The following is a 22,310-nucleotide window of genomic DNA, read 5'->3' as shown; positions in this document are numbered from 1 at the left end:
CTGAGATTTAAACCTGAGCTGCTCCTAACTACCCCCGCCAACAAAATCCACCGCGGGGCAGAACGGATCGTGCCCACGGGCAGGACCTGACCTGCTATTTCAGTTGACACCAACACGGTAAAACAGGAGGTAGAAAGAAAAGCAAAGCCCTGAACGCACCAGACCAGAGAGAGAAGCCAAGCATGTCTCGGTGGGATGCTACAAGGCGAGGGTGCAGCGGGACCAGAGGTGCTGCCCGCACTGCCCCGGCCCAGCCCCGGGGATGCGCAGGACACGCGGGGACCTGCCTGGTGCGGGCAGCGCAGCTCCGCCACGGCCGCCTGCCCGCGCCCACCTCGTCCTGCCCGGCCCGGCCCGGGGGCACTGGGACTGGGACCCGGATGGGACATGGGTGGAGGGGGAGAGATATAGATACAGATCTCGGTACCTTGTATACAGAGGCACCTATGTCTACTCCAATATAACAACACGGGGTCTGTGCCTGTCTGTCCCCACGTCCCGGAGCTGCAGGACAGGGCAAGGAGGCGTTTGCAGCAAGCGGGGAGCTGGGGGTGCAGCCAGGGGCGGGGGCAAGTTTGCAACGCCCCCCGGCTCCCACCGGCGTGCCCGGTCCGGGGGCTGCAACCTCGCACCTGCTCCCGCAGCCAGCACTCCCCACCCCACTCGCTTTGAACATAATACCCTTCTTTAAATTGCATGCATTGCCCATGAGACAAAGCTGAAGGATCCTTAACTAAAGCGGTGGAGCATTTACACTGCCTTCTCTCTCATCAGCATCAAACAGCCCTGGACAAACCGAACAAGGGGCCTGGGAGCGGCATAGGGGAGCCCCTCCCCCCGCAAAGTCTGTGGCAGGACACCCCGCACGCGCAGATGCCCTGCACTACTAATGTGCAGCGTTGGGGGCTGGGATCCCCACCCCAAGAAGAGTTGGGGTGCACACGGGGCAGCGCGCGCCCACACCCGGAGCCCGGCCCGAGCCCGCACCCCCCACCCCCGGCACTGCGGGGAAGGGCGTTTGCAGCCGGCCGGGCCGGGCCGGGCCGGGCCGGGCACTGCGGGAGGCGGCGGTCGCAGCCCCGCTTGGCCCGGCCCGGCCCGGCCCGTGCGCTCCCCCCGCGGGGCCGGGCTCCCTCCCCTCTGCTGCCCGCCGGCTGCGGGGCTCGGAGCGGGGCAGCGCCGGGGCCGGGGCCGGGGCCGGGGCCGGGGCCGGGCAGGAGGCGGCCGGAGCAGAGGGGGAGCCCGGCCGCAGCCGCCCCGCCGCCCCCGGCCCTGCGCCGCCCGCGACCTGCCGGGCTCTTCCCGGCACCCCGGGGGCTCCGGGCCTCCGCCGGCCGCGCTGCCCAGGCTGCCCCGGGGGGTGGCGGGGGCCGCCCGCGCCGGACAAGGACCCCGGCCTGCGTGTGTGCGCGTGTGTGCATGCATATTCCCGCACGCGGGCACGAGGGTGTGCGTCTCTCCATTCTGTATGTGCATGTCAGTGTACATGTGTCTGTGCGTGCATGCATGTGCGTGTGTCTGCGTGCATGTGCGTGCATGTCTGTGCATATGTGCATGTGTGTTGATGTGTGTGCGTGTGCATGCATGTGCATTTGTGTGTGCATGTCTGTGTGCATTCATACATGCATGTGCCTGTGCATGTGCATGTCTGCATGTGCCTTCCTGCATGTGCATGTATGCTGTTTGTGCATGCGTGCATCTCCATGCATACATGCATGTGTGTGTGCATGCGCTCCTCTGCATGTGCGTGTGCCTGTCTGCACGTGTGTCTGTGTTCATGGCAGAAGAGTACATTTGTGTCTGTGTCCATGTGCAGAGAGTGAGTGCCTACAGTGCGCTCCTGTCTGCATGTGTGTATGAGTGCATGCATCTGTGTTCATGGCATGGAGAGCGTGTTAATGTGTCCTCATGCAGAGTGAGTAGAGAGCACACCTGTCTCTGCGTGCGGGCGTGCATGTGTATGTGTCTGTATTCATGGCAGGGAGAATATGTGTGTGTCTGCGTGCCCATGTGCAGAGAGATGGTGCGTCATGAAGGACACGTGCCCACGGCGGTGACGGGAGCACGACGGTGGCGGCGGGAGAGTGACGGTGCGAAGCGGGAGCTCCCGCAGGCGGCACTGGCGCTGTCAGCGGTCGGAGGGTGGGGGGTGGTGGCGAGCACTGACCAGGGGGCAGCAAGCACCCAGAGACCTTGCCAGCAATGTCGGCGGTGCGTTTTTGTAGGGGGTGCAGTGCCACGCTCAGGGGGGGCATGTGTACATGCGTGCATCCCTACACATTGCCCCTGTGGTAAGTAGAGTCACACAAGGAACAATGGTCACAAACTGACAGAGAGCAGATTTAGGCTAGGTATCAGGAAAAACTCCTTCAGAGTAAGGATGCCCAAAATTTGGAGTGGGCTCCCAAGGCAGGCGGTGCTCTCTCCCACCTTGGGGGTCTTTAAGAGAGGGCTGGATAGGCACCTGGCTGGGGGCATCTGGCCCAGAGCTCCTTCCTGCCCAAGCAGGGGGTCGGACTCAATGATCTGTTGAGGTCCCTTCCCACCCTAGCATCTGTGAATCTGTGAATCCGTGCTTAAAGTATACCATTTTGTCAGCCTTCAGACCTAGGAGACTTCACATTTTGTCATGAGAGCACGCTACCAACATCCAAGGTGGTTAGCACGTGGGCACTGCTTTATAGTTATTTTTTTTAATGCTTGCATGAACTGATCTCCCCAAGCTCACAAAATGACTTTTTAGTCTTCTAGTTCACCTCCCTTTCCCAAACAAGGCCACGGAGCCACTATAACAAATGTATCTTGTGTTTCACTCTTAGTGACAAAAGGGATTTATCTAATCTTCTTATGCCACTGCTTCTGTCCCTGGAGTAGCACACCAAGAGAGCATCGAATCACCAACTATGGGACTGGAAGAGACGTCGGGGCCGTCTAGTCACCCCCTGCTCAAGGCAGGAGCACGCCCTACAAACCCGTCCAGCCAAGGATCAACTCTGCTCTTATGCATTGGCAAGCATGGAGATTGCATAACTCTCCGGGTAGCCCATTTCCGTGTTCCAAAAAACCTAAAAAAAATCACCCTCATATAGAGCGAAAGGTCTTATATCGAACCAAAATATCCCCTGCTGCAATTCTTGATTTACTCTGAGTCTGTTGCTGTGGCTGAAGAAAACAGGACACGTCTCCATCCTGTCCATTGCCACCTCTCAGGGATTTGAAGACATCGAGCTCTCGAGGACTAATCTCACAACACAGTCGTTCAACCAAGATACGTCCATCTTGCAGTCCGTTCATCTCAAGCGAAAGAGATAGCGCCATTATCGTTAAGGAAGCAGGCAGGAAAGGTAAAATGAGGATGGCAGAGAAGGAGCATTACCTCAAGGCGCAGTAAGCACATGATATCCATGAAAGAGCCTCTTCAGCCGCAGCTCTGGTGAAAGGGCTGTTTGTCCAAAGGCAGAAGAGGGAGATCCAGGGCACGGATCTGGTTAAACATTTCGCCCTCCAGAAAGGGAAAGGGCTTGAAGGGAAACTGAGGGAAGTTGCCCATGAAAGCGGTGCAATGCTGAGAGACTGGGAGGATCCACAGCGTCAAAGGGCCGACAGTAGGCAGCAAGTAATACAGTGTATTTCCCCCAGCTCAGAGCTGGGAGCCAGCGGGAGCCCCCCGGCCTACAGAAATAGAGGTTACGTCACCGCAGGGAACACGTGTGAGATAGACCTGGGCCGTATGTTCTTGTGCACACACAATAAATGGTGTTCGTTAGGAGCTGTTGTTGGAGTCCCTTTCCTCATCCGCTGTCACAGTGCCCTGGAGGGAAACCCTTGCAGGGTCCAGTCCTGGTTGGAGTCCCTCCTTGTGAGTACCATCAGGTCGTGTGCAAGCCAAGCCCTGTCTCACACCCGGTGGCTGATGCAGCGGTGCGGCCGGACACGGCCGAGACGTGCAGGTGGGCAGACCCGGAGAACGTGACACGCATCACAATGGCCCCTTCTAGAACCGGCTCGTCGCCGTGCGGCTCTTGGAGACGCACACAGCAGGTCAACTGCTCCCGACCCGACACTGGTTGTTGTCAGGTCACACCCGTGTCCTTGCGATCACCCTGACCGCAAGGGTAAGTGTGGGCAAATGAGGGGGGTGTTTGCACCCACACTTGGGGAGTCCTAGGGTGGGTGACTTGTGGCTGGGGGTATTGTCACTTTTATGCTTTCGTTTCTTTCCTAAACATGACTTCAGTCCGCTCCAGTAGCAAGCCAAGGACTGAAGACTAGGTGTGCTTGCCTGCCATGGGGGGAGGCGGGGGGAGTGCTTGGAGCGATGGTGTTTGGCGGGGCAGGCATGGTGAGGGGTGCAGCGGACGGGGCAGTGAGGATGCGGATGGTTGCTTTAGGGTTTCCATATTTCCAGGTCCAAAATGCAGGACACCTGTCACATGGCGGAGGGGGGATGGGGGGATATGACAGGGTGAGGGCAGGGACATGCCAGTGCCCTGTCACTGCCCATGCTGTTGCCCCTCAGTGCCAAGCCACAGCCCCCGCCAGCCCTGCTGCTGCCCCTCACTCCCAACCCACTGACCCCAGCCCTGCCAGTGCCCCTCACCCCCAAACTGCAGTACCCTGCCCCCCGGGCCATGATGCTGCCCCTCACTCCAGACATCAAGTAACTGGGAATTGTGGTTTCAACTTGCTCTTCCTTTTTTCTTTCATACAGCTACAGAAAACTGGATAGCTTCTTATCCCAGGATACAACCATGGGATCCTTTGGAGACACAGGAAGGTAAATCAAATAGAGATGTCAATTCTCACTGTTATACGCTCTTTTTGCCTCGCCTAATTTGAGAGATTCAGGTGTTACTTGAAGAATGCAGTGCTCAGCAGACATTCACAATGCGTGGTAAGGAAATGAGTAGTGCGTGTGATCAAACACTCCTGTCGCTGTCGACAGCAGCACGTGATGTTAAATGTGATAATGCCATCTCCGTGTAACGACTCTGTTTTCATGGCGAGGGGAAGGGCAGAGAGCTGCACTGGAAAGAAGATGGCCCAGCCAGGTGTCTGTGCATAGCGGTGGAGTGAGCTCTGGAGCAGGACCAGAAAAGATCCCCCGAGGCCCGCAGACGACAATGAAGCCTTACTTCATTTTCATTTCCCCTCTTTATTCTAGGGAAGGAGAAGATGCTATTGAGGCTAACTTTGCCCTGGTTAAACACTGAGGAAAAGGGCTGAGGGCTCAACCCAACAAGAACAGTTTTTCTGTTGGCTTTTTTGGTAATTGAACTGACCCCTAAATTCTGCTTCCAGTTTCATTGGTTGCCGTCCATTGACTCTGGGGGATTTGCATAAGCAAAACCTGATTATTAAAGTGTTTTGTGTTGGATGATAGCCTTGAAGGGTCTTCTTTGGGGTCTTCTTCTCCTTTAATGCCTTAGTAGTCCCATCGATGCACTGTTTCTTTTCCAAGTTTCCTGCTTTAATCTATTTTAAAAATGTATTTCTATGTGTTTAATTGAGTGTCCAGCCTGGAATAAACTCCCCGCAGTGGTGGTTCATAGCTTCATAGATGTAGGGTGAGAAGCGACCTGAGCAGATCATCGAGTCGGACCCCCTGCCCTGGGCAGGAATGAATACTGGGCTCATATGAGCCCTGGTACGTTGAAGCTCATGTGACCCAGCTGGGTAGTTATCCAGGCTCCTTGGAAAGACCCCGAAGGTAGGAGCCAGCACCACTTCCCTTGGCAGCTGGTTCCAGATCCTGGCCGCCCTGACTGTGACCCTGAGGGGTGCAGTCACCTCCCTTGGAAATCTTCAGGAGGAGACGGGAATGTCACCGCGCCGCGGTCACTTGACCCCCTGTGTCTTGTCCTGCCTGGTGCAGGGGTGGACCCGAGGATCGACAAGGTCCTTGCAGGCCTGACAGTGCATGAATCGACGAACAGTTTGCTCCCCACGTAACATCCTGCTCTCCCCTTCTCACGCTAGACTTCAGGCTCTGTGGGCTTCTTTTGGATTTCAATTTCCATTTTCTAAACGAGTTGATGCAAACAGTCTCCTAAAACTTGCTATTTAATATCATAACACTTTTCTTTCATGCCTTCCTGCTTCCTTTTTTTGTTAAGAGGTCTGGCTCTGTGGCAGTGTGCTCATGGTCTGTGTCTCCATTATGGCATGCTTTTGAAATTAAAGTAAGGATATACATTTATTTAATTTTAACTTTAGGATCTTCCCCATTTTTCTTTACACAATTCCTCTTTCTAAAACACAAGACCACGGCACTAAGTTGAAATATTCTTCTTTATGAATCCTGTGGTATTAATACCATTGGACTAACTCTGGGTGTCCTTCTTTCTACTGCCTGCTGGAGCGCAATGATGTCCAGGCTCTCGCAGACTTGGTTCATATAGTTTGCTCCAACGTGCTGCATTTCCAGCGTGTCAGAGCAGGCTCCCTGCCTGCGTATAGGAGCTCATAGTGACTCACTGAAATAATAGAAAAGTTTTTGCATTTTGCTTTTAGTAATGCATGCTTTCAGCAGTATTGTGCTCTCCTTCTGTATCCATTTCTTCAGCTTTCATTTTAAGGGTTTTTGTCTTAAGAATGATACATTTCATCTATCAGTTATCAAAATTAGACTATATGCCATTAAGAGGAAAACAGTATTCATTCATGAGATGCTGCAGGAGATTTTCAATCGAAGACAGAAACATACTGTGTCCTAGGCAGGCATTTCTAATTTGTCATCCTCTCAGTGTTGCCTAGGCGCAAAGCTCTACTTCATAAATCCTGGGGGAATCTCACATCTTCCAGCAGTTTGGATGAGAGGCTTTTTCATGGACTCCTCCCCTCCAGGTTGCTGTGGCACAGGCTGTTTCCCTCCCGTCCATGTTACCCCCTTATGGTAATTCAGACCATTGCTCACATGAGAAAAGATGATCAGGACAGCGGTTACTAGAACTTCATTTCCCTGCAATGCAAGAAGTGTTTTGTCCTGCCTACAATGGAAATGCAAAACACGGAAATCTTCACCACTGTTTAGTCTTCCTGAAACTTAATTCAACATATCTCAGCTCAGAGGACACAGAGTAAAGTAGATGAAATGAAGTTAAGTTAATAATCCTCGCATTTTCTTTTTAACTTCTCCCTCTCCCATTGACATGGATCTTCTGCCACCTTGGCTGCAATGCTTGTGGTTCCCCTGTCCCTTGTTGTGCACATAATTCAGCACTAGTCCTTCACTCCTGGAGAGACCGTCCCGTCATTTCAGACCTGTCCCCTGGATAACGTCTTTCCATCGTTCCCCCTCATTCTTCTCCCCCAGGCCCTAGCTATCAGGTGTGCTACGTGTCTGTGTATCTGCCGGGGGTGGCCGAAGGTCAGTGGTATGTCCAGTCTGTATTTTGGGAAGCACTGTAATCTTTCAGGATGAATGACGATGCATGGATATAAAAGCAGGGCACAATCATTATGAGTGTGTCTCCATACGCAGAGGCATGCGGTTGCCACAGCAAAAATAGAGGTGACATAAATTTCTTTTATGCTGCGGTGCAAGCCCTTGCACATGGGATTGGTGCAGGGCAAGCTGCCTTGGGTGGGGGTGGGAGGCTGGAGCCAGCAGCTGTGCTGGCCCCAGCAACTTGACTTGGGGCCTCCCAGGGCAGCAGTGGCAGCAATCCTGCTGCTTGGAGCCTGCCCAGGTGCCAGAGCATAGCTCTGTCCAGCCAGGCTCTGTTTCTGGCAGCACACGTAGGTGCCATGTGCACTGTGCCACCTTTGATTTCTTTTGTTTTTTGACACCAGGAGCTCCCAGTGTCAAATTTGGGCACCACACTATAAATCTGCAGCATGGCAAAGGAGTGCATGTGTGCCACATGTGGTCTATGGGGTCTGAAACGGGTTTGAAGTACCACAAACTGCATGTGCACACTCATCGGGACACGATTTATGTGTGCAAAGAAATGGTACAATGCATGTTGATTTATTTTTCTGTTTTTGTCCCTCTGATTTATTTTTGTTTTCTTTTGAAAGGTATAGATATGCTTAGCACCCAGAGAGTGGTGGTAGCCGGGTCGTTCTTGGTCCGGATGGAGGTGGGCAGTGGGGTCTTGTGGGGTTTGGTCCTTCAACTGGTGTCATGTAATATTTTCATCAGCGATTTGGAGGAGGGTATGGAAAGCACCCTCTGCAAGTTCGCAGATGATACTAAGTTATGGGGAAAAATTAATACACTGGAGGGCAGGTAGCAGATACAGGCTGACCTGGACAGGTTGGATCAATGGGCGGAACAAAATAGGATTGAGTTCAACAAAGATAAATGCAGGGTACTGCACCGAGGCAGGAGGAATCCCCAGCACACCGCCAGGTTGGGGCATGACCTCCTCAGTGGCTCAGAGGCTGAGAGGGATCTTGGAGTCACAGTTGACTCCAAGATGAACACGAGCTAGCAGTGTAACGAGGCCATCAACAAAGCCAATTGCGCCTTGTCGTGTATTAGCAGATGCATGAGCAACAGATCGAGGGAGGTGATGCTCCCGCTCGATGCAGCACTGGTCAGGCTGCAGCTGGAGTACCGTGTCCAGTTTTGGGTGCCGTACTCCAGGAGGGACACAGAGAATCTGGAGAGGGTCCAGAGGAGGGCCACTCGCATAATTAGTGGTCTCTGTGAAAGACCCTGTGAGGGGATGTTGAGAGATCTGGATTTCTTCGGTCTTTACAAGAGACGGCTGAGGGGCAGCCTCGAAGCCGCCTATAACTTCATCAGAGAGGATCCAGGGAACTGGTGATGCGCTGTTTACCAGAGCACCCCAGAGAGTAACTCAGAATAATGGGTGCAAACTAGCGGAGAGTAGATTCAGGTTTGACATTAGGAAGGCATTTTTTACAGTAAGGGTGGCCAGAATCTGGAACTGGCTTCCAAGAGAGGTGGTGCTTTCACCCAACTTGGAGGTCTTCAAGAGGAGGCTAGATAGGCACCTGGCTGGGGTCCTCTGACCTCGGCCCTCTTTCCTGCCGGGGCAGGAGGTCGGACACGATGATCCTTCGTGGCCCCTTCCAACTCGACAATCTATGAATCTTAACACCTAATCATCTTGGCTCCTTACACTACTGGAAGTAATAACTTCCAATTAATCAGTTTTTGAACTCCTCAACAGGGCAGAGCAGGAGGAGGGCTATGGGTGCAGCTGCATCCCTCTGCCTTCTTTCCTCCAGCGCCTCCGCACCCGAGAGCCGAGGCCCCGAGCAGGCAGCCAGGAAGGGCAGGAGCAGCTATTTGACAGCGGAGACTGGAGGACCTTGCAGGCTCTATGGAGGCAGCAGCTGCAGCTGCAGGTAAGTCTGTGGAGGAAGGGGACAGGGCTGTGGGTGGAGGGCAATTGGAGGCCCCAGTAGGGCTCTGGGGATGGGAGAAAGCAGCCACTCCAAAATTCACCATAGCCCCCCGACCCCCCACCCAGCACCACTGCCACCCTCCCCGAGCACAGCGCGACTCAACGCCCCGCCAGGAATAGCCCAGCATGGCCCCCGTCCACAGCCCATAGCAGCAGGAGCGGCACCCCCCGACTTGCACCCCCAGCTGTGCAGCGCCTGCCCCAGCCCCAGCCCGACTCCCTGTCTCCCCACCCATGGAGCAGGGCAGATTGCGGCCCCACTCACCCCTGGGCCGGGCTCTTCCCAGTTGGGCTGTGCTGCACTTGGGTCTTGTGAATCACGTACAGGCATTTGCACACACGACAGTGCTAATCACACCTTTACCTGCATGTGTCGAGGGGGCCCGAGATACACACGTACCAGGAATTGTGGATGTCCAGACGTTACAAACAAGGAGGCCTGTTGGGGACTGTGAGCAGGCATTATCTGGAGGGCTATAGATTTGCATTGACTCATGTGAACTATCTAGGTATCTCCAGGGAAACAAGTGTTTTTGTTCATAAAAGTCTGTTAACGCTGGCGGGAGGTCACTGGGATGACAACGTGTAGAGAAAGGGACTGAGGTAAGCTCTTACCTCGGTCCTGGGTAAGCTTTTTGAGATAACTCTCCTGGCGCATGTCCGCAAGCGGCCGGCAGGGGAGATTATGCTTAGGGGCAACCAACGCAGGTTCATTAGAGGCAAGTCCTGTCAGACCAACCTGGTAGCCTTCTGTGACCAGGTCACAAAATCATTAGACACAAGTGTAGCAGTGGCCGTAGTCTTTCTGGACTTCAGGAAGGCCTTTGACACTGTCTCTCACCCCAGTCTCATTAAAAAACTAGGGGACTGTGGCATCGACACCTACACAGTCAGATTGGTCACTACTGGCTGGAGGGCCGCACTCAGAGAGTGGTGGTGGACGGGTCGTTTCGACCTGGAGGCACGTGGGCAGTGGGGTCCCCCAGGGCTCGGTCCTCGGGCCTGCACTGTTCAACATCTTCATCAGCAACTTGGACGAGGGAGTAAAAAGCACCCTGTTCAAATTCACAGACAACACTATGATGTGGGGAGAAGTGGGCACGCTAGAAGGAGGACTAGGGTGTGATCGGACCTGGACAGGTTACAGGGGTGGGCGGATGAGAACAGGTTGGGTTTCAACACTGACAAGTGCAAGGTGCTGCACCTGGAGAGGAAGAACCAGCAGCATACCTACAGGTTGGGGGAACTCCCTTCTCATCAGTGCAACCACACCTTGTCATGCATCCACAGATGCATCTCGAGCAGGTCCAAGGAAGTGATCCTCCCCCTCTATGCGGCACTGGTCAGGCTGCAGTTGGAGTACTGCATCCAGTTCTGGGCACCGCACTTCAGGAGGGATGTGGCCGGCATGGAGAGGGTCCAGAGGAGGGCCACGCGCTTGATCGGGGGGCAGCAGTGCAGGCCCTGCGAGGAGAGGCTAAGGGACCTGAACCTGTTCAGCCTCCACAAGGGAAGGGTGTGCGGGGAGCTAGTGGCCATTTGCAAACTGGACACAGGGGACCAGCAGGCATTGGGGGAGTCCCCGTTCCCCCGAGCACTCCCAGGAGTGACTAGAAATAACAGTCACAAGCTGGCAGAGGGGAGATTCAGACTAGACATCAGGAGGCGCTAGCTACTTCACTGTCAGGGCGGCTAGGATCTGGAGCCAACTTCCTAGACAAGTGGTGCTGGCTCCTACCCTGGGGGTCTTTAAGAGGAGGCTGGATGAACACCTTGCCGGGGTTGTTTGACCCCAGTAGTCATGGCAGGGGTTCGGACTTGATGATCTGCACAGGTCCCTTCCCACCCAACCAACTATGAAACTATGTATATTCCTGTTTATAACTGGACTATTGAAAAAGACAACATGGGAAACATCCAGTTGTCCTTGTCAACATACCTATTTGCATCTTTTATCTGTCCAGAACTTTCCATCCCCGCTGTCTTTCCACACAAGTACCTGAATCACTCCCAGGGACCATTTCCCACTAATAACTTATATTTGCCTCTCGAATAACAATGATGGCTTGTTCCGTTTAACTTGCCTGGGCTTGGATCAGGCTCCAGCCAGTGCAAGGGCAAGTCTAAAAGTGACAAGAAATATTGCATCCAGATGTAAAACTTGAAGAGGGACAAAGGGAGACAAAATACATTGCTACCTCTGGGATATGCCTGGACTCGTGGGATTAACACTCTTCCTTCACAAAACGTGTCTGATTCCACATGGTCAAGACTTTGTTTCTGTCTCCTCTACCGACATGTGCTTCTGGTAACAGACCTCCCCCCTCCAGCACTGGGTGGACGTGGGGTTTGGCACTGGTTCAGAGGAGGGCCACTGTGGACTCGTGCTGTTTCCTCTGTCCCGGACATGTTTCTCCCCGCTAGCGCGTCCCAGCGCTGCTGTGGTTGGGAGAGGAAAGACCTGCTTGTCTCTGGGCTGCAGTTAGCTACTGACACGGTGGAGGGAGGATGTCAAGGTAATACTGTGAAGAAAGATCAGCTGTTCTAACGAGTTCATCATTGGAGCCATCTTTAGACCGGCAATCAAATAATGACATTTCAGTAATTTGTGCTATAGGATCTTCTGTGTTCTCAAAAGGCAAAATTGAACTAGAGTTTCAGAGCGGGGAGACTGCTTGTTTCATGACTGATGTCACGATTTTCATCTTTTGTTTCACAGGTCATGCAGAAAAATGTAGATGCTCTTCTGGAGGGTTTTGGGAACATACATACATTTTTCGCAACATACAGGACCTTTGCCTCTCCTGGTGAGGTCCTAGAAATGCTCCTCAGCAGGTAAGAGCCAAGAGCTGTGGAGGAAGCTGTGATGGCCTTTAGAGGTGGGACGTTGCAAGAAATGATCTCAAATAGTTTTGAAGATGGCATACTTAAGAAGTTAATGCTATGCATGTATTTCTAACGAGCTTGAAAAAGTCAGTGTTTCAGTTGAAACAGGGTTGAAAATGCCTCCTCAGAGCTGAGTACTTTCTCAAACAAGGAGACCAATAAGTAAATTGGACTGCTTGGTTCCTTAGTGGAAAGAGAGGACAGCTGGAGGCAAGCAGTCCTCCAAACAGCTCAACACACTGCTGGGAAAATCCAGAGTTAACAAATCCAGGCTGTCACTGTCCCTCTGCGTAACTCTTCGCTGCATGAATCGGCCTGTGCTGGATCAGGACCTTTCTATCTCATCCCCCTGCTCTCTGCAAGTCCGTTCATAGTGTCTGAGGAAGGCCAACAAAAGTCTGTAGCTCTCTGAACAAGTTATTGTCTCAGTGCCACCCTGCCCTGCCTCCTGCCTGCCCCTAGCAGTGGTCTCCAGAACAGGTATAAAGCATACCATTAGGCACCATGTCTCAGCATTAAATTCTCCCACAAGCATATTTCAAAGGAAAATGTGGGCAGCCTTTAATATGTATAGATTTGCAATGGCCAAGTTTTTCCCTACAACAGTCTATTTTTCCTAGCAGCAAATAATTAACATCTTTATTTTGCAACTAATTCTTCTAATGTAATGTAACACGAAAGGGTGGGCCATATTGTACCACTTAGTTGCTGGAAATGCCCTGGTGTAGAAGGAAGCAGAAGAGGGAGGGGGACAGGGCTAAGACTTGACCTCCTTCCAGTCCTCTTTGTGGTGATATGCCACTGAAAGGTGATATCCATCTGAGAGTGAACAGCGAGAGCAGTCTCAATACGCTTACGACTTCAGAAAATGCAACAGCCTCTCTCCGCGTATGGAGAACATGAGGGGCGGAGGGGAAATCTTATCACAGCAGCCCTTCCCCAAAGGGCAGTCTCAATCTGGTCCTCAGCTGGATGAGGGTGGGCTGACAGCTGGAGAAGAAATTATGTTAAACCAAAGTCCTGTAGAAAGGGACTCCTTGGGGCACAAGGGTGCTAACTACAGGGGCTGCCTGCCTCCTCGCTCCACTCTGTAGCACCTTCGTGCCCGGCCAGTCCCTCCATTGCCCAGTGCTGCCCCCGAACTGGGACTGATGCTCCCTTTCAGCCTGGGACTCTTCTGCCCTGGCACAAAGTGCTGTGGTCCTGGGTGCACGTGCAGATGCTGTGCCTGGGAGCAGTTGACTCTGGCGCCAAGTGCACCAGAGTTTATGGCTCGCCTTAATGTCACGTGTAGATGCACCCGATGTGCAACACACTCTCTTTGGTGCTGGACTAAGCCAGCAGCCCTGGGGTGGGAGCAGGTCTAGTTATCACCAATCTATATGCAGTCTTCTCCTTTCTTCCAAGCCCTCCCACCTTTCCAACGATGAGGTCTGCTAATCTAGCTCTTCCATTTAACCAGATCCCCCCTTTGCTGTCCAGCCTCACTATTAGAAAAAAAAAAATCTTATTTGAGTCTCAGTGAAAGCGTGATGTAGCCATGATAGTCCAGTAATTATGGGAAAGGCAGGGATTTCTGAAGAAACCTCTCACATCTTTTACTCTGCTCAGGGTCACAACGTGATCCTTGTCCCCCCAAACTGGCCAGATTTGGTTTCCTCTCTGACTTGGGGAGTGGTTTTCCTGCTGCTCTTTTGTGCTTTTGCAGACTAATCAGAATAGTGATAAGAACGTAAATGGATATGACAAGGACATTTTACTAAGGCGTAGTTACGTTCTTGTCCGTCGTGATCTCTGATCACACCTGCTGGTCCTGTTACCCTGATGGGCTGTGCAGTCTAGTGGTGTTGAAGAGTCTAGTGGTGTTGCCCTTCCAAGTATGTTGAGCTTGTTTTTTAAATAGCTCTCTAAAATATCCATTTTGATGTTTAGGCATGGAAAGCTGGAGACCTTGAGCTGCAGAGGAGATGAAAGTCCAGATTTCTCAGCGGACTCCAGGGCAGTCCTCGGGAAGTAAGTGTGCTGTACAACAAAACCTCAGTCAGGATTCAAGGGATGTGGTAAAACTAATCATCTTTTATATATATATATATATATATACACACACACACACACAGACACATGCACACAGAGCCATCCTTATTGTTATCAGCAAAGAATTCACTGTATCATGCCTACATTAATTGACACAGACTGGGATGCTGCCCGAAAACCAAACAGAAACTGTCCTTTATTTTGGGGTCAGTAATTTCTGGGGGACAAACAAAGCATGCTTGTTGCCCTTGCTTCTTTTCACCACATGTTATGCAAATATGCATGTTATTGTCTGTTGTGGATTTCATTTTCTATTCTGAAAATGCCAACATACTCTAGGGGGGATGGAGCCCTGATTGTGCTTGCATGTGATGCATGTGTGTATGTCTGTGAGCATGTGTTTGTGCATGCATGTGCCTGTGTGCACACGTGCATGTGTACATGCATGTGTGTGCACTCATCTTTGGCATGCACAAGTGTGTGCTTGCATGTGTCTGTGCATGCACAAGTGTGCATGTATCTGCATGCATGTTTCTGCATGACTGTATCTCTGTGTGCTTGCATGTGATGCATGTATGTGTGTATGTCTGCGTGCATGTGTTTGTGTGCATGCAGGTGCCTGTCCCCCAAATCCTACATGCTGGAATTGCTTAAGCATTGGTTAATTGGTCATTTGATTAATCATTCATCCTTGTGGATTTTTAAATTGTGTTTACATTTGGATGCTCAAAATGGTGAAACTGAACCTTTCTTAAATGAAAAAAGAAGATGTCTTGTTCTGCCTCTAGTTCCATACGGACCATTACTTAGTTTTTAAGAGGCAGGAGTCTAATGAACCTTCCCTCAGCACATCTATACATTGTCATCTGCATGCTCTGAGGTTTGGTATGCACTGGCAGTATAAAGGACTTGAAGGATTATATTTGATCCCCCCTTGTTGATCCCGCTGACTCCCTTCAGCTCTCGGCAGTGAGTGTATGGCTCTGAGTTTCTCTATAAGAGTGCTAGCACAGCTTCCGGCAAGTAAATTAACACAGTTTCCCACATTAAGTAAATTGTCTTAACTCCCATGATCTTGCTTGTCAATGATTGGATTTAAGCAAGGGTTCAAGTAGCTTCAATTCTTTCATTTCTTTTGGGAAAAAACAAGTTCCACATCCTTTTCTGTCATGTGCCATCTCGTCAGTACCCCAGGACTAGTAAATCCAAGACGAGAGTCTAACTTCCAAGCCCTTACACAGCATCTTCCCTCCCAGAAACAACCTTTCTACAAAGTTTCATGAATAGGGTTTTTAGTTTTCCGAAGTTTAACATTGCTCATTCCTAAGACATTCTGGCAGGGGGGTGTTACAGAGAAAGCCACAGGTTTTCAAACCACACTACAAAATGATTATTAATACTTACCATTACACGTTATAAAATATCTGACCTACCAGTCCTACCATCGGGAAATCCTCTTAACTGGGGGGCTGTGGGGCTGTGAAGTGCGAGTATGGCATGTTCTGGGAAGCAGCAGCTGTTGAGTCTGGACCTGAGATGGTCGAAGCTCGATCTTATCTCTAAGTCTGATGTTAATAAAGTGCTGAATAACCTGCTTCTCTTTGGGTTTACTTGGGAAGAAATATAAATTAGTGGCTAAAATAATGGCCTTGCAAACCAGGACTTCCTGAGGCTACTGCCCACTCTGGAACAGATGTGTTTTAATCCCCTATATACTTTGCTTAAGGCTTTATCAGAGCCTCTGGAAACTGCAGAGGGGAGCCGCAGCCAGTCTTGGTCCCAGTCCTGATCTGGATGCATGGGGAGGGGCAGTTTGGGTCAGGGCAACCCCAATCCAGATGTGTGGGGGAGGGGAAGGGAAGAGTGGCCCGGATGTGGGGGATGGGGGAACAGCTGGATCCTCCCCCTCTATGCGACACTGGTCAGGCTGCAGTTGGAGTACTGTGTCCAGTTCTGGGCGCTGCATTTCAGGCGGGACGTGGACAGCATGGAGAGGGTCCAGAGCAGGGCCACCCGCATGATCCGGGGACAGCAGGGCAGACCCTATGAGGAGAGGCTATGGGACCTGAACCTGTTCAACCTTTGCAAGAGAAGGCTGAGGGGGGACCTGGTGGCCATCTGTAAACTTACTACAGGAGACCAGCGGGGTTTGGGAGAGACCTTGTTCCCCTGAGGGTCTCCCTGAGTAACAAGGAATAACGGCCGTAAGTTGCTAGAGAGTAGGTTTAGACTAGACATCCGAAGGCACTGCTTCACAGTCAGAGCGGCTGGGATCTGGCACCAACTCCCAAGGGAAGTGGTGCTGGCTCCTACCCTGGGGGTCTTTAAGAGGAGGCTCGACGTTTACCTGGCTGGGGTCATTTGAGCCCAGTTTTCTCTCCTGCCAGGGCAGGGGTCGGACTAGCAGATCTACAAGGTCCCTTCCCACCCTACATCTATGAATCTATGAATTGTAAAGTGGGTTTGCATTATGCAAATGTGACTGATGTGCCGTGCTCCAGGAATGCGTGTAGAGAAGAAATCGAAGGAAACCTGTATTTACTGTCTCCTGATACAAGAATTTAGGGCCACCTCATTAAATGATGAGGCAGCAGGTTTGAAACAACCAAAAGGAAGCACTTTTTCACACCTCACTAATTTGTGAAACACATCACCCCCAGATGTTGTGGAGGCCAGTACTATAACCAGGTTCAGGAAAAGATTGCAACTACCCTTTCGAAAGTTGTCAATCTGGGGCTGTCAGTCATAGGGTTTAGGGATGTCCACGTGCGTGGTGACTTAGCAAACATCGAGACGGAGGATGCATCTCTCTATTCACTTTCTCCTACTTGTCCTCCAAAACATCTGCTCCTTACCACTTGTGGAGACAGTGTTGCGAGATAGCCGGGCCTCTGCTCTGAGCCAGATTGTGATTCTTACGGTCCTATGTATCATGTCTGTACAGGAGAATGGGCATTATTCCTGCCTGTCTGTGGGAGAGCAAGGGGAGAGACTGGCAGACCTCAAAAGCTGTGGTAGTGGCTTAGCTGAAGTTTACCCACTCAAGTAGGCATTTCTTCTTTGTGTGACACTAGGAGAGAAGCACTGCAGAAAGTGGCCCAAATGTAGCAAGAAAAAAAGAAAGCAAGAAAAGTAGAAAGTGAGAAAGCCAGGCAATTTGTGTGTTGTGTAAAGGTTGTGTTTGGGGCAGGATGTTCGTGTTTTCCTGTGTCTCTTTTACTTTGTTTGCTGTAATACTAGATCAAATTGGAGGATGGTGATATAGCTAAAAATAGTTATAATTGTCCTATATTTTGCATCTTGAGGATACAATTCAGTGTTCATTCACTAGTTTGATGAGTAATTAAGAGTGGTAAAATGTGTGTCAGTGAGTTTAGACCAGGATTACGGAAAAAGGTGCCCAGATCAGAATTCCTTGCTTGCTCATAGCAGAAGGAATAGATTCATCTTTTTATACAAGTTTGAATGACAAATATCACTGTTACAAAGACTGATTATGACTGGATTTTGTCAATGTATTTCTTTTCAGTCCAATCATCTTCTTCTTGAAAACTTGGCTGCACTTTAGCCCTGAAGATTTCAAAGAGCCACCGAAGTACCACACACTGCAGAAAGTAATAGCACACCTGAACAAGAACGTCCCTGGCTGTGACATGGAAATGGAGGCCAAACACCTCCTCCACCAGTTTCAAAACGAAGCAGAAAATGAGAGTAAGTTATATTTTTTTTCAAGCTATCACTTCATCATCTCCGAAACTGCACTAAAGAATTGCATTTTGGGGGGTAAATGTTAGCAACAATTATATTGCCAGGGCCTAATCCTGATATCACTTACACGACAGGATCAGGCCCTGTAGACCTTTGGGTTTTTCTGGCTCTGTCCCTGGTGAATCTCTCCTGGGAGAGTGGGTAAAGAGTGGGTAGAAACACAAATCTGCAGTGGGGAATCACAGGCCTGGTCGTGCGGATTGGAAACTGGCAACTTGGCATTTCAGAGAATTTGCCAGCGCACAAGAGTCAGAGCAGCAGCCAAGAGGCAAATTGCCTTTGCATTTTCAGCACCTTGGAAGTATGGCCAAAGCTGCTCTCTACCTACTTCTCCCCTTGCAAAGAGAAAAATCTCATCAGGTGTTACCGTGCTCTGACCAAAGGCAGCTTCAGGCAAAGCCTTTTTGTCGTGAAGCATGTCTTGCTAGTGACCACCATAGCACAGGAAGTGCGTGTGAGTGTTTTTTCCTCTTTGAGTGATGGGCTTCTGACCTCCAAGGACAGAGAAATAACTTACATTCCAGGTCAAAGACCTGCTGAAACAATGGTGAGCTGTGGCAATACAAGAATGCTATATGTCCAGCATCAAATTGACACACGGTCCTTAACCCAGTTAGAAACTTTCCTGTGGCAAATCACTTGCTGGGTATGCTTCTTGGACCTGGTGCAATGTGCTAATGTCTCGCTTTGGCACAGAAGTGAAAGGAAATGATATATGAAATAGAGGATACAAAAGCAAAGCAGTATTTTAACCCCATAAACTTGACCTGGTGGATGTTCCAGAAAGAAGGTGTTATTTTAGAATTGGGTTCACCGCCAGATAAACTCAGGCATTTAAAGGTGGATAAAAGATGCATTGCATCCCTCAAAAAGGGAGTTCCCCGGCCAACTTTTTCTTCAGCCCCAAAAACATTCATATCTCCAAGGTTGCTAATAGGTGTCTAATGAGGTTCTGTCCTGGATTTGGTTCCAGTGGGCCAAGAAAATGTTCAGGTCTATGTTTCGATCCAACTGTTGTTCAAAGCAAGCAGAAGTTTCCAGGGGTTTTGTTCTTGCATTTATTTCTTGTAGTAATATTTGAAAAAGGTTCTTAAACTTTGAGTGACAGACACCTCACTTGACTGAGAAGTGTCAATGAGTTAGACTATAGGGGAAATGCCAGTGGAAATTAAGAGGTTAACATCTTGTAGAACAAGACTTAGAGTTGATTTTACTGAGTTAAGATAAAGAGAGAGAGAGGGGAGATGCCAGTTGGGGAGGGAAGGAATCAGAAATGGAGGACAGAGAGCTGATTTTTGTGAACAATTGTTAAAATTCTATTTATGTGGCTTCTTTTCATAAACTATCCATACATAACTAAGGCTGGTAGAGCCATTTTCACTCACCTCATTTAGCTCAAAATAAACTGGTGTATCTAGGCCAGCCTGGGGACCATCCCAAGGACCATCCTGCGGACCAGCCAGGAGACCAGCCCAAGGGCCAGCCCGGGGAACTGCCTGAGGTCCAGCCCGGGGAGCAGCCCAAAGGCCAGCCCGGGGAGCAGCTGGAGGACCAACCTGGGGACCATCCCGAAGGCCAGCCAGGGGCCCTGCCCGAGGACCAGCCCAGGGACCTGCCCGAGGTCCAGCCTGGGGAGCAGCCTGAGGGCCAGGCGGAGGACCAACCTGGGGACCAGCCCGAGGGCCAGCCCAGGGACCAGCCCGAGACCCATCTGGCGGACCGACCTTGGGACCTGCCCGAAGTCCAACCCAAGGGCCAGCCTGGAGAGCAGCCCGAGGGCCAGCCCGGGGACCTGCCCGAGGTCCAGCCCGGGGTGCAGCCCGAGGGCCAGCCCGGGGAGCAGCGGGAGGAACAACCTGGGGACCAGCCCAAGGGCCAGCCAGGGGACCTGCACAAGGTCCAGCCCAGGGACCTGCACGAGGTCCAGCCCGAGGGCCAGCCGGAGGACCAACCTGGGGACCAGCCTGAGGGCCAGCCCAGGGACCAGCCTGAGGACCATTTGGGGGACCAACCTTGGGATCTGCCCAAGAGCCAACCTGGGGACCTGCCCAGAGTCCAGCCCAATGGCCAGCCCAGGGACCTGCCCGGGGACCAGCCCAGGAACCTGCCTCAGGAAAAGGTATGGTCTAGAACCTTTTGTTCAAAGTATTCAATATGAAAAGGGGATGAGGAATTGCCAATATTTGTCTTATAAGTGAAAATTGAATTTCCACATGCATTGTTTACTCCTGTCCCCCAGAAAGCTGTTTATAGCTGTGACCAAACACAAGTGCACGGCTGCAAACAGCTTAAATGGCCCACTGGGTGAAAATCTGGCCCCTCATTGCATGTGGTGTCAGCTAAAGATGTTTCAAAACGTAGTGTCTTGTGTAACGTGTGTCTGCTGGGGCTCCCAACCTGTGGGTGTTTTCAGAATGGGAGGGGGGCAAGGGAGCAGAAGGAGTTGAGTCTTAGGGTTTTTCAGCCCCCGCTACAGAGTGGGGCGAGTGTATTACAGGCCCCCCAAAGTGGGGTGGCTCCAATTCACCCACTCCACCCCTCAACACCAGCTGCAGAGCCCCAAGAACGAGCTCCCTCCACTGCCTTTCCCCCCTCCCATTCTGAAACAGCCAACACTGGCACAGAGCTTGGCCCTTGTTGTGGAAACCTGCTTGCAGGCTCCCAGCGGGCAGCTAGATCCCCACCCCTCCAGACCAACAGTGAACTTCTGTTTGGTCTCGGGCAACGTAGGAACTCAGAACGCTTTGCAAAAATCATTCTGAGTTAGAGCTGGGAGCTCCACTTCTCTCTGCACCCTTACGGCACGTCCACACATGCAGCATGTGTGCTTGCAGCAGCTCAAATAGGAGCGGCACGTATTTGAGCCGGGGATTTCTGCCTCACCAAATGCCTGGCCACACCCTTTGGTGTGGGGCAAGTTGTGCCATCTGGGGCAAAATAAGCCCGCCCAGCTCCTCCCAGATCTGCAGCGAGGGGGAGATAGAGCCTGGGGCCAGCAGCTGCTTGCAGGAGTGAGGTGGGACAGGGGGTGGGGATAGGTGTGGGGGGATTGTGGGGGGGCTGTGGGTGAGCGGGGACTGTGGGAGGATGCTGCTCAGGTAGGGTGGGTCCTCTGCCCTCCAACAGGGCATAGCTCCCCAACACAGCATATGGACTGCCGCCCCCAGGACCACAGCATTCCCCCCCTGCCAGGCCCACATGTCCCCTGCAGGGCCCACAGCTCCCCAACATAACCTACCCCCACAATACCTCAGCCCCCCGTGCACAGCCCGCAGCTCACTGGGAGCAGCAGTGAGCACTGGGGCACTTGGGGCCTCCTGGCACATCCCCCCATGTGGCACAGCAGTGCGGCTCGGCACTGGCCGCTGCTCTGCCACATCACCTGGGCCCACTCCCGGAGACCACCTGTCATGCTGGCCCAGGTCCTGTGTGCATGGGTACCACGTGCCATCGGGTGGGGTCTGTTTCATACGCGCAGGACCCATCCCGCCTCAACACACAGTCCCCGTGAGGGGCACGGGGCACCCGCAAGTGACAGCATGAGTGGCCCAGAGCTACCCAAAAGCGCATGGTGCTATACTAAACCAGGCCAGGCCTTGGCTGAGTTGCCCTGCCCCCACAGTGAGGAAGGGATTGGGGCTGGGGCTGGGGCTAGGACAAGCTGCCCAGCCGGGGCAGGGGGATGTGGGACTTGGGGAGGGGGTTGGGGATGGCGCGGCTTGCTCTGGGTGGAAGGGGGCAAACAGCAGCAGGACATAGCCCCCACTCCTGGCACTGCCGCACTTGCATCCTGTGCCCCCTCACCCCAGATGGGCAACTGGCGGGCGATGCCCTACTGCCACTTACCCAGCCGGGGCAGAGAGGCACAGGATGTGGGCACAGCAGTGCGGGGAGTGGGGTCTATGCCCTGCTACTGCTTGCCCCCTTCCGCCTGGAGCAAGCTGAGTTTGCATTGTGCCCCTCCCTGCCATCCGTCCTGGCTGGGTAAGAGGCAGCGAGGCATATCCCCCACTCCCTGCACTGTTGTGCCCGCATCCCAGGCTCCCCTGCCCTCCTGCCCGTCCCATGCATCCCTCCCCAGCTGGGCAGAAGTCAGAGGAGTCTGTAAACACAAAGGAGTGCAGAAGATGGAAGCAAAGCTTCCAGGGTTTTGGAATATTACTTTCCATATCACAACCTTGCCCAATAGGTAATGGCAGAGAAAGGTCAGTAGGTGCATCGGCCCTGCAGGAGCTCCTT

The 22,310-nt window shown here is 52.1% G+C and overlaps 1 protein-coding gene across 1 annotated transcript; it reads left to right on the top strand.

The window, feature by feature from the left end:
• The first annotated feature begins 4,318 nt into the window (after positions 1–4,318).
• LOC132249444 (ral guanine nucleotide dissociation stimulator-like 1) lies at positions 4,319–18,790 on the top strand. Its single transcript, XM_059724585.1, has 5 exons — positions 4,319–4,342; positions 12,103–12,218; positions 14,202–14,282; positions 17,833–18,014; positions 18,768–18,790. The coding sequence occupies exons 1-5, from the start codon at positions 4,319–4,321 to the stop codon at positions 18,788–18,790; spliced, it is 426 nt and encodes a 141-aa protein (XP_059580568.1).
• Positions 18,791–22,310: the final 3,520 nt, after the last annotated feature.

The sequence above is a fragment of the Alligator mississippiensis genome, chromosome 1 (genome assembly GCF_030867095.1).
Source record: "Alligator mississippiensis isolate rAllMis1 chromosome 1, rAllMis1, whole genome shotgun sequence".
Taxonomy (NCBI): Eukaryota; Metazoa; Chordata; order Crocodylia; family Alligatoridae; genus Alligator; species Alligator mississippiensis.
Note: the sequence above shows the minus strand (reverse complement) of the source record. Positions and strands in the feature narration are given on the sequence as shown.

What these genes read in the sequence shown, in the direction of transcription:
- LOC132249444 (XM_059724585.1), top strand. Translation starts at nt 4,319, where the DNA reads ATGGTGTTTGGCGGGGCAGGCATG. An exon ending in CTAGAAATGCTCCTCAGCAG is followed by an intron (nt 12,219 to 14,201) that starts GTAAGAGCCAAG and finishes TTTGATGTTTAG; the next exon opens with GCATGGAAAGCTGGAGACCT. An exon ending in AAACGAAGCAGAAAATGAGA is followed by an intron (nt 18,015 to 18,767) that starts GTAAGTTATATT and finishes GCTTTGGCACAG; the next exon opens with AAGTGAAAGGAAATGATATA.